This window comes from Diadema antillarum, unplaced genomic scaffold (assembly GCF_040938485.1).
Source record: "Diadema antillarum isolate AM-2024a unplaced genomic scaffold, OU_Dant_1.0 scf00000053, whole genome shotgun sequence".
Taxonomy (NCBI): Eukaryota; Metazoa; Echinodermata; class Echinoidea; order Diadematoida; family Diadematidae; genus Diadema; species Diadema antillarum.
This window is the reverse complement of record NW_027270942.1, coordinates 2,268,114-2,280,431: the sequence shown is the minus strand read 5'-3', so window position 1 is coordinate 2,280,431 and position 12,318 is coordinate 2,268,114. Positions and strand designations below refer to the sequence as shown.

At 38.0% G+C, this 12,318-nt stretch overlaps 1 protein-coding gene across 1 annotated transcript in view; it reads right to left on the bottom strand.

Annotated features, from left to right (window-relative positions):
* Window positions 1–6,738, bottom strand: part of LOC139715709 (uncharacterized) — a 34,355-nt gene extending 27,617 nt beyond the window's left edge. Inside the window, exon 1 of the mRNA XM_071627261.1 lies at window positions 6,191–6,738. Within this exon, the coding sequence (XP_071483362.1) occupies window positions 6,191–6,617 (427 nt within the window). The 5' untranslated portion in view covers window positions 6,618–6,738. The remainder of the gene's footprint in view (window positions 1–6,190) is intronic.
* Between the last annotated feature and the right edge of the window lie 5,580 nt (window positions 6,739–12,318).

Below are 12,318 nucleotides of genomic sequence, written 5' to 3'. Positions count from 1 at the left end.
TGTGAAATTAGAGAAAGATTTGGTTATATTGTCCTTCAAAGTACTTAATAAACTCGTTCCAAAGAAGATCTGTGCTAAAATAAGGACAAAACTATTACATTACTTAATGAGAAATAACGAGTCTAAAATTTCCTTACCAAAGCCAAACACAAATTTCAAGGAAAATAGCACATTGTATGTAGCGTCAAAAATCTGCGATAACCTTCCAATTTAAGATGTGAAACCCAGTTGAATGTTTTTTTTTTGGTTAAACATTGATTGCATTATCTTTTAAATTCCGTTTCGATCAGGTAAATTGAGATATATAATAAAACAATAATAATCTTTCATTCAAATATACTATAATTCTGTTTATTCACAAAATATCACGTAACATGATCTATGATATTGCAAATAATCACGTTCCTCTTTTTATCCTCTTTTTTTCTGTCCTTCCTTTACTCTAGTCAACCTCTGTATCTCTCTCTTTTTGTTAATATGTGCATTCTCTAGTTGTGAATTTTATTTTTTGTACTCTATCTTATAGTGCCGTTTTATGTTGTAAACCGATATACGAACCCACTGAAAAATAGCCCTGAGGCTGATAGTGGGTTTTTTAACCGTTTTGAAATAGAACAGAAAACAAGCAGACAGTTTATATTACTGTAGAAGCGATGACGTATCTTTGCGGTGGCGAGAAATCTTCTAAATAATTATATCTACTTTCCAGTTTCAACTGTTTCTGCATTTTCAAATTGACCATCCGATAAAAAAAAAAAAAATCTTCACGTCTTCTGCAAGAAGACGACATACAGGTGAAGGCATTTTATCAAATTAGGTGAAAACTTTGGAGAAGAAAAGTTGTAAAAATTACAGTTATACCCACTCTAACTTCGGAGGGTCATGAGTGCTCATGTCTCCTCAAAACTGGAGAACTCATAATGGTTTCTACAATATTATATTCTTTCAGTTTTTCTTCAAGTCAAGAGGTCCGCCATGAAGTGATCTAATGTGAATATCCCCCAAAATACACGTTCGTCGCTTTGTTTGTTTGTATGTTTTTGGTACAGAATCGCTGTCAATTGATTTGCTATTATATGCTTTTCATATTAAACGCAAAGCTGACATAATATTCATATATCCAGATTCATATATTGAATTGAACATGTTCTCTCTACAATACCTTTTCAAAATGATATGCATCAATATTGCCAAATGATCGAAACAAAGGATTGTATCCGCCCTATAAAAGTAAACTCTGCAATTTTATTGCTAATAACGGACATAGCTCATGGAATCAAACATAGCACATGGCATTCAACTGAATGAAATATAATCATTATTGACCATCAACATCTACTCTGATTCAATAAACTTTTCTCAGTTTCAATCTTTCTTTGGAAGGTTCAGACATATGATCGTTGTGATATGTTGGTGTTACAGTGACTCACAGAACTAAGATAAGCTGATGTTCACATAACAAAATGTAACTCTAACTTGCTCTTTATCGAAATATCCTTCTAAGCTTTACATCTTATTTTTAGATAGTTTGTATTTATGAAATCTGCGTGACACGCTTTAACGAAATTATATAGGCGAAATGGGGGAGGGGAGGGCTTAGATCTCGATCAAGAGCCTATCGGAGCATGTTAAAGGTAGTGTTTACCATTGGGAGCACGGATTTAAATAATGTTTGAGTTATCACACTTAATACATGTGTAGGTCAGTTATATCACAAAACATCCTTCGGGCCGGCCATCTTTTCAAGCAATGCTTATAATGGCGGCCCTCTGCATAATCGTTTCTCAACTATAAATGTTATTCTTATTGAATCACTGCTGCATAGACATGCATACTGTATATTAAATTTCTTTCATATCGTTGTTTATGCAAGTCAAAAGACTGTGTTAAATTTACTTTACATATGTCCTACATGTTCATGATTATGTACTTAATATGTATCGTGGTTTATGCAAGTCAAACGACTTTGCGTTGAATTTACTTTGTATATTTCCTGCATTTTCATGATTATGTAACTTATGTATATTGATTTGCAGAAAATAAAGTATCTATCAAACAAATATAAGAATTTCGCAATGTAAGGAGATACCGCTACATTTCTCAATAAACCATATCCGTAGACGGTTTATTCCTGAAATAATTTTATTATGATTATTGTTCACGTCATGTTGTATATCTAACAATACTAACACTGATCATACTGATTAAGATTTTTACATAGGTTGTTTCTATCCTTAACTCACATTTTAAAACTGTTTTGAAGCACTTAAGCTGTGGTTTTGTTTCATCTGCAAAATGGCAAATAAGAGAGGTAACCAATGGTTTGGTAGATTCGGCAGGGAGAGGGAAGTACTAGGCTGAGAGAGGCGAGATGGTCCCGGCAGAAAGTAGCGCCCGCCGAGGGGGTAATGTACTCCATTACAGTAATGTGCACAAAAACCGATGCACTACAGATACACATACATTTTTGTAGTCAACAATCATGACTGTGGTAGTCATGATTGATCCTCTCCTTTAAATTCTTTTCAAGACAAACAGAGACAACTGTAGTCTGACTTTCTTCAGATTCTTGCACATTCGACGATGATCATACAGCACTCAGACGTTATCATACGTTCTTAAATGCAGAAAATACCGCTTTAAAATGTCCTTCAAGATTTTAACATGAATACGCTCTTCTTTCAGTTTTGAGCCATGAGACGAATTTGACATGAAACAGGAATATGTGAAAATTCATGTCGTACATGCCAACGTCTATTAAAGCTGTGAAATATGAGCCAAGTTGTTCGTCAGTCCATATTTTTTGTTGCATCATAAAGTTAAGCGATATCGAATCTTTGCAAACAAAGTACTAGTACATTTTCAATACCTTTTTAGAACTCGTAACATCTTTCCGTCTGTCCAACTACAGGCTTAAGAGGTGTCAAGCGCACTTTCACTAATACCAAAACTCTCTATTGACCAAATGCTATTAGCATGGAGCTATAGCTCCATCGCACTATTACTGGAACTTGACCAACAACAGCACCACGCACTTCATTTGGTGTAATGAAAGAGCGGCTCTCTCTCCCACCTCTCTGATGTAAGAATAAATCGCAGCGCGTTTCAATAACAACACCGCATGCATGCAGTCCCGTCAAAATGCTGATGACTAACCACTACATATAATCACCATTCATCCTCTGAAAATGTTGGCATCTTGCGACACTTTCTAAACTAATTATATTTGTGTCTTTCAGGGGATTGAAAAAAAAAGTATCGTAATACAACGCTCACTTAAATCTTTTAACATTAGGGCCCCGAGTTTATGGACGCTATGGATTGTCGTTAACATTATTCATTTCTTCAAATTTCATAAAAACTGTGGAAAATCATTTGAGCCTGGTGAAAATCAACAACAACAACCAATGAATACGATTGACCACTTCGATAGGAGCATACCTGCAGCTTTGATAGAGTAGTTTTTATACTTAAGCCCTATACAAGACGATTTAAACCAGTTAAAGTTTATGAAATCTGAGTTCAGATGGCATCATGCAAACAAAAATGGTAAAGGCGGCAATAATGACCGAAAAGCATGTGAACGTCTGCTCAGAGTTGTATTTGTCTTTGTGTGTTGACTGGCATATAGTTTAAGCCCGCTACGACGTTCAAAGTTATCAATTATTGATCCTGATAAGTATCTAGTCTCGGCATCTTATACTGTAATGAAAATAATCATCGCCTTATGTCGCATCCGTGATTATTTTTCTGCGTCAGTATTATTTCAATCAGTGCTAACACAATGACGATATAATGACTGTAACGATATAGAGATTATTTTTCTCTCGTGGCCTATAAGGAAAAAAAAATCCCCCAACGCCTAAACAGAGAATATCATGAAACATAGCTCCCTAATATCAGTTCGAAAGTGTAACAATATTCATACGCACATGAATCAATGTCCTCAGTTGTTTATTGTCAATATTTGTTCTATTAATGAAGCTATGAGTATATGAGTATATGACTCGAATTTGGCTAGCTGCCAAGAAAACTTAACAAATAAAATGTGAAAATTCCCGCGTTAAATATACAAAATAAATGGCGCCGTAATGTAATTCGTTTGGTCTGACGCCCTGATTTTGTTTTTCGCGTTTTCATTTCATTGTACATGATTTAACTTGCAAGAGTAATCAATAATTTACTGAAATCTATTCTCATGAGCAATGGTTAGGATTACGCTCACCGGCTATTGACCTTAATGTCGTTTAAAATTCCCTGAATGTAAAGTATTGGCACAATCGTTGCAAGTCATTGCAGAGGATCAAGACAACGGAATGCATGAAAAACAAACCCACTGAAATAAGACGAGATCGAGAGAGAAAAAACAAAATGATGAATTTGGCTGAATCAAATCGCTGTTCTCTCCGTGGAGTGTGTAATGTCAGAAGATAACAACCAATGAAGCAGGGATGTGCTTTTTATTGTGAGACCGAGGTTGGGCCAGGGATCGTCTCCGATTGAGCAACTATACCACACAGGCGTAAACTTTACACCAAAAACATGCACATTCAACATTTACACTAACTGGTACTTACGTCACACTTACAGACATATCATACACCTAATGTACTTATTATCTCTCTCTCGTAAAGTCATTGATATTGACTGCATATTAACCACACATCCAACACGAGCCTGCGCACATATGTAAACATGAACTTGTCATCTCATAATTTGTCACCTTTCCAAAATAGGAATATGTGAAGAATTTTGATCGCAGAACAAGTTAAGTCCATTCTTGTTTATTTGGGATATTTTCGTATAAAGCTGCTAAAAATAAAAATAAAAAACACAAAGAAAATGTGGTTTATGCTTAATCATAACTTCAAAAATATTCTTTATTATGTAACAAGTGAGGTATGACTGGAAAGGCTTTATTTCGTTCAATCTGATGATGGACTTACTGTTAAATGATTACAAATGGCGCTTAATTCATTTTCCAATCAAACTCTTCATATGTGCCGTATATAGTGCTAGTAATCTGAATGTATAAGATGGGGCTCCATCAAAGCTATATAGCTCTGCTTACGATAGCGGTCTCCAGAATCGTTTCCCCCGAATTGATTCCACGTATAATATGCAATGTCTCTCTACTTTCCTGTGTGCAATCGCTGCGGGGAAGTGTCGTTTACGGAACTGATCTATCTGCATGATGGCCCCGTTGCAACTTGCATAAAACATATGGTAACTTTACAATCTGTTATTAATGGTAACTCTGCAAATCCATGGTAACAATTAGTGATTTCATGGCTTTGATTGGCTATGGGAAAGTGTTGCTATGTAATAGCATCGATTGCAGATGTAGGCCTACCTAATTGTTGCTGTCACTGGAGACAAAAATGCAAAAATTAAACTACACCAAACACAACGAAAACCACGCTCTATCATCACTCACCAATTTGTTCTGGGCGTGCTTTCCCGCAAATCTCCAGGATAAAAATCAAACGGGTCTCTATACAGCCAGTGCAAGTGTGTGTTTACCGACACACCGCAACAACACGTAATGAGCTTGAATGCATGCACCGACAATGAAAATATCGCTATCTGATTCAAGGTGAGCTCAAAGCTTCCGTGGTGAAATATAAATGACACTTTTATGACGATTAGCGTGTAAAAATAATTATCCGAGAGTGAGCATCAATAATCGGCAGAAGACGTCCGACTGGAGGAGCGCACTTGCCCGCCGTGAACAAGGAGGTTCTTCAGAGATAAGTGTCTTTCAAGTATACATGAAGTGATTGATAACATGTTGCTCTGTCTCGCCTTGAGCAGAACAAGAATAGGGACAAGTGGCTGTTGATAAGGGTAAGACAATGTCAGAAGGATCAAGAGAGACATTGGTCCTTTCTTTTATTTAGGTTATGAGTAACAGGTGAACTCTTAAAATTGTTTACGGTACATGGCAGGAGGTATGAGAGAAAAAGGGGGAGGGTAAAGGAGAAACCAAATCAAGGAGAACGGAGATACACAGGTGTGCATAAACACCAATACTCTTGGTGGATCAGCGATACCGGTATCGACTATGTCTAAACCGAGAAAATGCATAACCTTTTTAACTCTATATTTTCAACACAGGGCCTACTTATGAGCCAGGTCGAACGTTTAAAGGTATCATGGTCGACAAGTTTAAAATCAGAGCTTTTAATACCTTGCGTGGTTGATGGTGCAGGCGTCTCGTCGACGGACTGGGCGATACTCATCTCCCCGCCCGCTGGGCTGGGCTGGTACGTGCACGGCACTCCGTTCTGTGGGGCAGACGCAGACGTGCCATCGGAGGAATTAGAAGCCAGAGAAGCGGCTCCGGACGCAACGGCGTAGCCATTACTAGGGGGCTGATAGTCACATGCTTGCTGCGGTGGCATGCTCGTATGGTGATCCGGAACAACGGCGCACTCGTCCTGGATGCCGTACGGATAATATGGGTCTAGCGGCATGCCTTGCGCTTGATAGCTGGCCAGTCTGTACTGTTGCTGCTGCTCCGCAAGATTTAGGATGTTTTTCATGGAAAAAGACGAGGTATTACCCTGAAACATTGGCGGTCCGCAGGGAGGCAGGTACGTTTGCATGAACGACATGGTTGCCCCGAATATGCGGTTCACTTTGGCCTGTCGCGTCTGCTGACGAAGGTCCCAGAATAAATGACTAGCGAAACTGAGAACTAACTAGCCACCACTGGCACGGGACTAAGCTGAAAATCCTTAGGCGTCCTATTCGAAGTGAAACAATTCCGCTTCCATTAAATTCGCCCGTCAATCTCTCCTAGCCAAGCCGGGACGTTTTCTTGCGAATAAACATTTACCTTCACTTATCAGGGGTCTTAAAATTCTGATAAAACAGACCATTAGTGTTCGAGAAAGAAGAGAGAGAGAGAGAAAAAATGTTGCGATGGTGCCGGAGACAGTGTGACGGGCGGATGGGTCGAACCATTAAACAAGATAGGGGTCGAGCCACGCAAGGTCCCCGGATTCCTATCCGAGGTCAGCTAGCTATCGAAGAAGAAGAAAAAGAAAAAAAAAGAGTAAAACCTCTCGACGTGATCTGTGCGTCGTCTCCCTTCAGACGTCCTGATTGGTTTGGAGTAGTTCCTCGTAGTCTTCAAAGAAGACGTTTTGCCAAATAATGTTTTTATGCCTGAGCCTGTGATAATACAGTGTATATCTGCCGAACGTTGAGGAGTTGGTTGAGAACGTGCACTTATCTAATCGTTTGTATATTCAATGCAAATCATACTAATCTCTTTATGATTTCGCTGTTCCTGCAATAGATGCGTGAATGCGAGGTCATTGCAAAGAATCCGTATTATTATTGGCCAGTCGATCAGTCATAACACGTTAATAGTCCAGTCTTACACGAGCATTCAACACCTCGTTGGGACACATTCCAGTCTAATAGCAGAAACGAACTTTGCACATCCTATAGCGTGAAAATGAGCTATAAAAGCCCGCAATACGAGCGGTACTAGCGCAATTGCGATCGCGCCAGTTTTTCACTCACATCTACACACACAAGCGTACTCAACGCTCACTGGTGAATGGCTTGGTGGTGGGGTGGTAGGCGTGCCTGATTATATATATACGGTTTGGAAAGGTCATGCCCACTCTCTCAGGTAAAGTGTGTACAAACCCGAGTCCTTGGAGGAGGAGGTAGAGATACTTGTGGAGGACTCTAGTTAGTCTAGTAATAACATCAAAATGAAAATCTCGTCTTCTTTTAGTGGTGACGAGTTCTCTTCCCAACTGTGTGTACATGGATGGAAAGGACGCTGAAACAAATTGCGTCCTACTTGGTTTTTGCTCTTTTTTTCATGATTGTAAGATACATTTGGCTTGCTCAAGTGCCTTTCGTATACAAGTTCAACGGCACGATGTATTCTCTGAGGTTTATAGCTGCTGACCAGCGATAGCATCAATCAAGGAGATTCGCTTCAAAACTGGGCGCAAAATGAAACGGAAAACCTAAGACATTGTTCATATTCCCACCCTTCCACCGTTTAACTACTTTCGGTCATGAGTTGAAGTAAAAAAAAAGGGGGAGGGGAGGGGAACTACATGTACAAAGAATTTTACAAAGATAGTCTTGTCTCTTGAAGTTGACTTCATTAGCTAATGGGCTCCGAGATAATGTAAATCCCCATAGGGTAAATACATCAAGCATCCGCTTCCTGTAGGCATGGGAAAATGTGAAGCAAAACTTTGACGATTGGAACAGTGACAATTTTCCGTTTTGAAAAATCAGAACCTATCAAGATACGGACGTCATGGAGTTTCAAAGTTTCACAACTTTTAACGAGTTCGTGTTTTTTTTTTTTAACAAACATTGAATAAGTATGCAAATAAGAAGAGGTGATGATCGATACAATCGCGTCGTAATCATTAACTGACTTACACATAATAGAATGTGTTCATCAAATTATCTTTATTCTGAAAAGGACTCCAAAAGATTACAAAACACACACAAACACAGACCCACAGACACACACACACAATTGCACTCTTCTCATTAACTTGTAATGGCTTAAAATGGTTGAAGTGGATCGACAATAATGATGATGATGATAATAATAATGAAAATAATAATAATAATAATAATAATAATAATAATAATAATAATAATGATAATAATAATAATAATAATAATAATAATAATAATAATAATAATAATAATGGCCTCTTATAAAACGCTGAAGTAAAAAAACTTAACGCTCACGGCGCTTTTACATAACCAGCATGAACAGTACATATATATACAACCATACGACAATCAAATACGATAACTTATCGGAACAATGAAGTTCAAAAACAAACAAAATGCTACTTATACAAAACGAAATTGATGTCAGAATGTAAGAAAATCCGAACATACACTAATGATGCAGTAATGTGTACACAAAGATATCAAATTATAATGATCATACTTCATTCACAATTAAGAATTGAACAGATATGTTTTAAGGAGTTGCTTAAAGGAATTGGTTGAGGAAGCCTGACGAAGAAAAAGGGGAAGATTGCTCCAGAGAGAAGGACCGGCGTGGGAAAAGCTGTGGTCTCCCCAAGAGTGAGAGAATCGAGGAACCATGAATAACAACGAACAAATCTAGAGATTTGGGAGAATTAATTGTTAAGCAACGACTTCGTCATCGCCCATAGTTTTCTAAATTATAATTGTAACTGATATCGCTGTTGAATTTCAGTTCTTCCCGTCATAACCTTGATTTTGATGGTTTGCCGATTCTGCCATATACACTTTTGGTATTTCAGTTACGTTTTCTTTCATTCTTTTTGATTTAATTCCACCTTTACAGAAGATTTCACTGTTTTATTCGAGTTTCTTATGAACCCCTTTCGTTGCTCCATGAGATTTTGCAAAGGGCTCACGGACTAGGATTTAACAACATCATGTATACAGTGAAAATTAAGATAACGAATGAATAGATAAAAGCTACCAGAATGAAACTTAGGTTGTCACACGGTACAGGAATTTAACAGCGTTCACCTGCTTCTTCTTCACACTTTCCAATATGATCAACAAAATATATCTATTTTTTCATCATTTCCAGAAATCCGTACAAATCATGGAGGTTAAAGAAATGCGTAGTGGTGCCATCAACCCCCCCCCCCCCCAGAAATCTCGTTTCCAGTCTATATCGGACTGGCATTTGCAATTCGAAGAGTCGATTTAAAATGATATCTAAACATGAAACTTTCCGAAATGTCGAAGGGATGTGCGGTATGAATCCAATGTCATGAATGTGCTACTGGTGTTTTGTTTTCACTGCCAAAGTTGATGGGCATTTTATTTATTCCCCCCTTTTTTTCTCTAATGTCATAAAGAAGAACTGAAAGTTCCTCCAGTTTCAGGATAAGACTTGATCTCTGAGGTATTGACCAAAAGTACCGTACGTAGCACGGCAAGATCCGGTCTACCGGCATATACCCACAGTACCGAAACAGAAGAATGCAAAGCTTTTTCCTATTGACGGTAAATGAATCGGGTAGTTCCCTTGCCTTTTTACAGTTTCCTTTTATGACATTTATTTCCTTCCTGTATATCATTAACAAGCAGGTTGTAGTTCTTGAGTATTATTATTTGTTTTGAACGCAGTTGTTGTAAATATTTGTTGCAATTCCCGTCCGTATCTTTTCCAATGCGTCTCCCTCCTAGTGATTCTTTTCTAAGCCTTTCTGCGATCGTGTATCATGATACTTGAGTGTGCCTCATTACGTGTGTTGTTGATTTGGACATGTTGGATGAGTTTGTTGGGCCCACATAATAGGATATTCTACGGTTTTAACCTTATCAGAGCAGGAAATGAATAATGGAAAAGATTATCCCCTGAACACCTTTAACCACTATTCTTGTTGGTGCAATTATTGCAACTAAACACTGTACTTCTACTGCAACAACAACAACAACAACAACAACGACAACAACAACTACTACTACTACTACTACTACTACTACTACTACTATTACTACTACTACTACTACTACTACCACTACTATTACTACTACTACTACTACTACTACTACTACTACTACTACTACTACTACTATAATACTACAACTGCAACAACAACACAACAACTACTACTGCTACAACTGCTACTCATATTACTGATACTTAAATAGCATTGTTTAAGTTGGATTTCTTCTTTTTTCGGCCTTAGTCGATGATTTACAATCATTCAAATGTTTATAATACTTTTCACTTTCTGCCACACTTCCTTTGTCTCACCATACTTATTGCTCTCCTTACCCCCTCCCCCCCCCCCAAAAAAAAAATACCTATGTAGCTTCCCCGCTAGTGGAATTCGTTCTTAATACCTCACTATTTTTACAAAACAAAGGAGGGTAGTAGTCATCTGAGGGGAGAATCGTTTGCATTCCGTCTGACCGAAGCTGACGGAAGCTTCCCTGATCGTTTAGGTCATCCCTGGAAAATCATTAAACTTTTGTGTCAATGTTTGATAAAGTCTGTTGGCCCAGGCCGATCTGATCAGAATAAACACGCATCATGAGCATGTCCAACAATGATCAATCGGGGAATTTGTTTACGGTCTATCCAGCAAATGTTTAGACGCACTACCGTTCCCCGCGCTCCATTAGAAAGCCCAAAGAAAAAAAAAAAGAAGAAAAGCCTGAAACGGGTACAACTAAATTTGAGAGAAGTAAACACATTGTCAGCCCCTCCCCTCTTCATATTAAAGAGAACGACGCCAACAATCTCATTGACGTACGTCTTTCTTTTTTTTTTTTTTTTTTTTTTGCTCTTATACTTTCATGCATTGATTTTCACTAATCCACACTGAACCATGCGTCCCAGTAAAATCCGAACGCACGACTCACACATTGTAGGTCTACTGGACGCATGATAGCGAAAAAGGTTGAGTTTCATTAATTTACGGACCAATTTTATAAATCGAATGATGCACAGGCGTGTTTCGTGAATCAGTGGGAATTGGATGCTCTCATTTAACTTTGGAAACAGTCACTCGCTTCGCTCGTGGGTTTAAACAGTTCCAAAGTCAGACTCGGGCATCTACTTCTAACTGATCACTCTGTTTTGTGCATCAGTTGTATAATGATAAATAAAATAACTCAAAGATACCAATGTGTTTATCGTCGCCGATCACGTGTCGTACAAAAAAAAAACCACTCAGTAAACCTTTTTGACGCAGGAAAAATTTGACGGAAACTCGCAGAATGCATTGCAAGTATAGCACTCGCAGCCGATTTGTATCAAACGAAGCCATTGAAATACTCAAAGCAAAACATGAATTCTAAAAGTTATCAACTGGGTATGTGGGAGGAAACGCAAACTCAAAGCTATATTATCATAGTGAGTTCACAAAAATCTTATCACAAAACTGAATGTCAAAAAATCCCCACACAAACAAACATAATTCAATTATAAACACGAATGACTTTTAATCAGAAGCGTGTAGACCTACTTGATGACAATAATGTCTGACTTATAATACGAAACATAACTTACAGTCATCAACTGCGTTTTATGTGTAAAAGTAAAAACAAAAAACAAACAAAAAGCAAACCACACATAAAAACCACAAAACCATCCACTCATTAAATGACATCTTCTTTTGTTTCGTCTTTAGTTCTCACAATTTTAACCATAAATCTCACACAAGCCACTAAAACTGCGCATGATGCCAACATCAAGACAGCAGATACTCAAGAAAGAGGTATAGCACCGCACTAGTCATCTCAGGAAATCTATGCACTGGTATACTAGTCACTGAGTTTCGATTGATATCA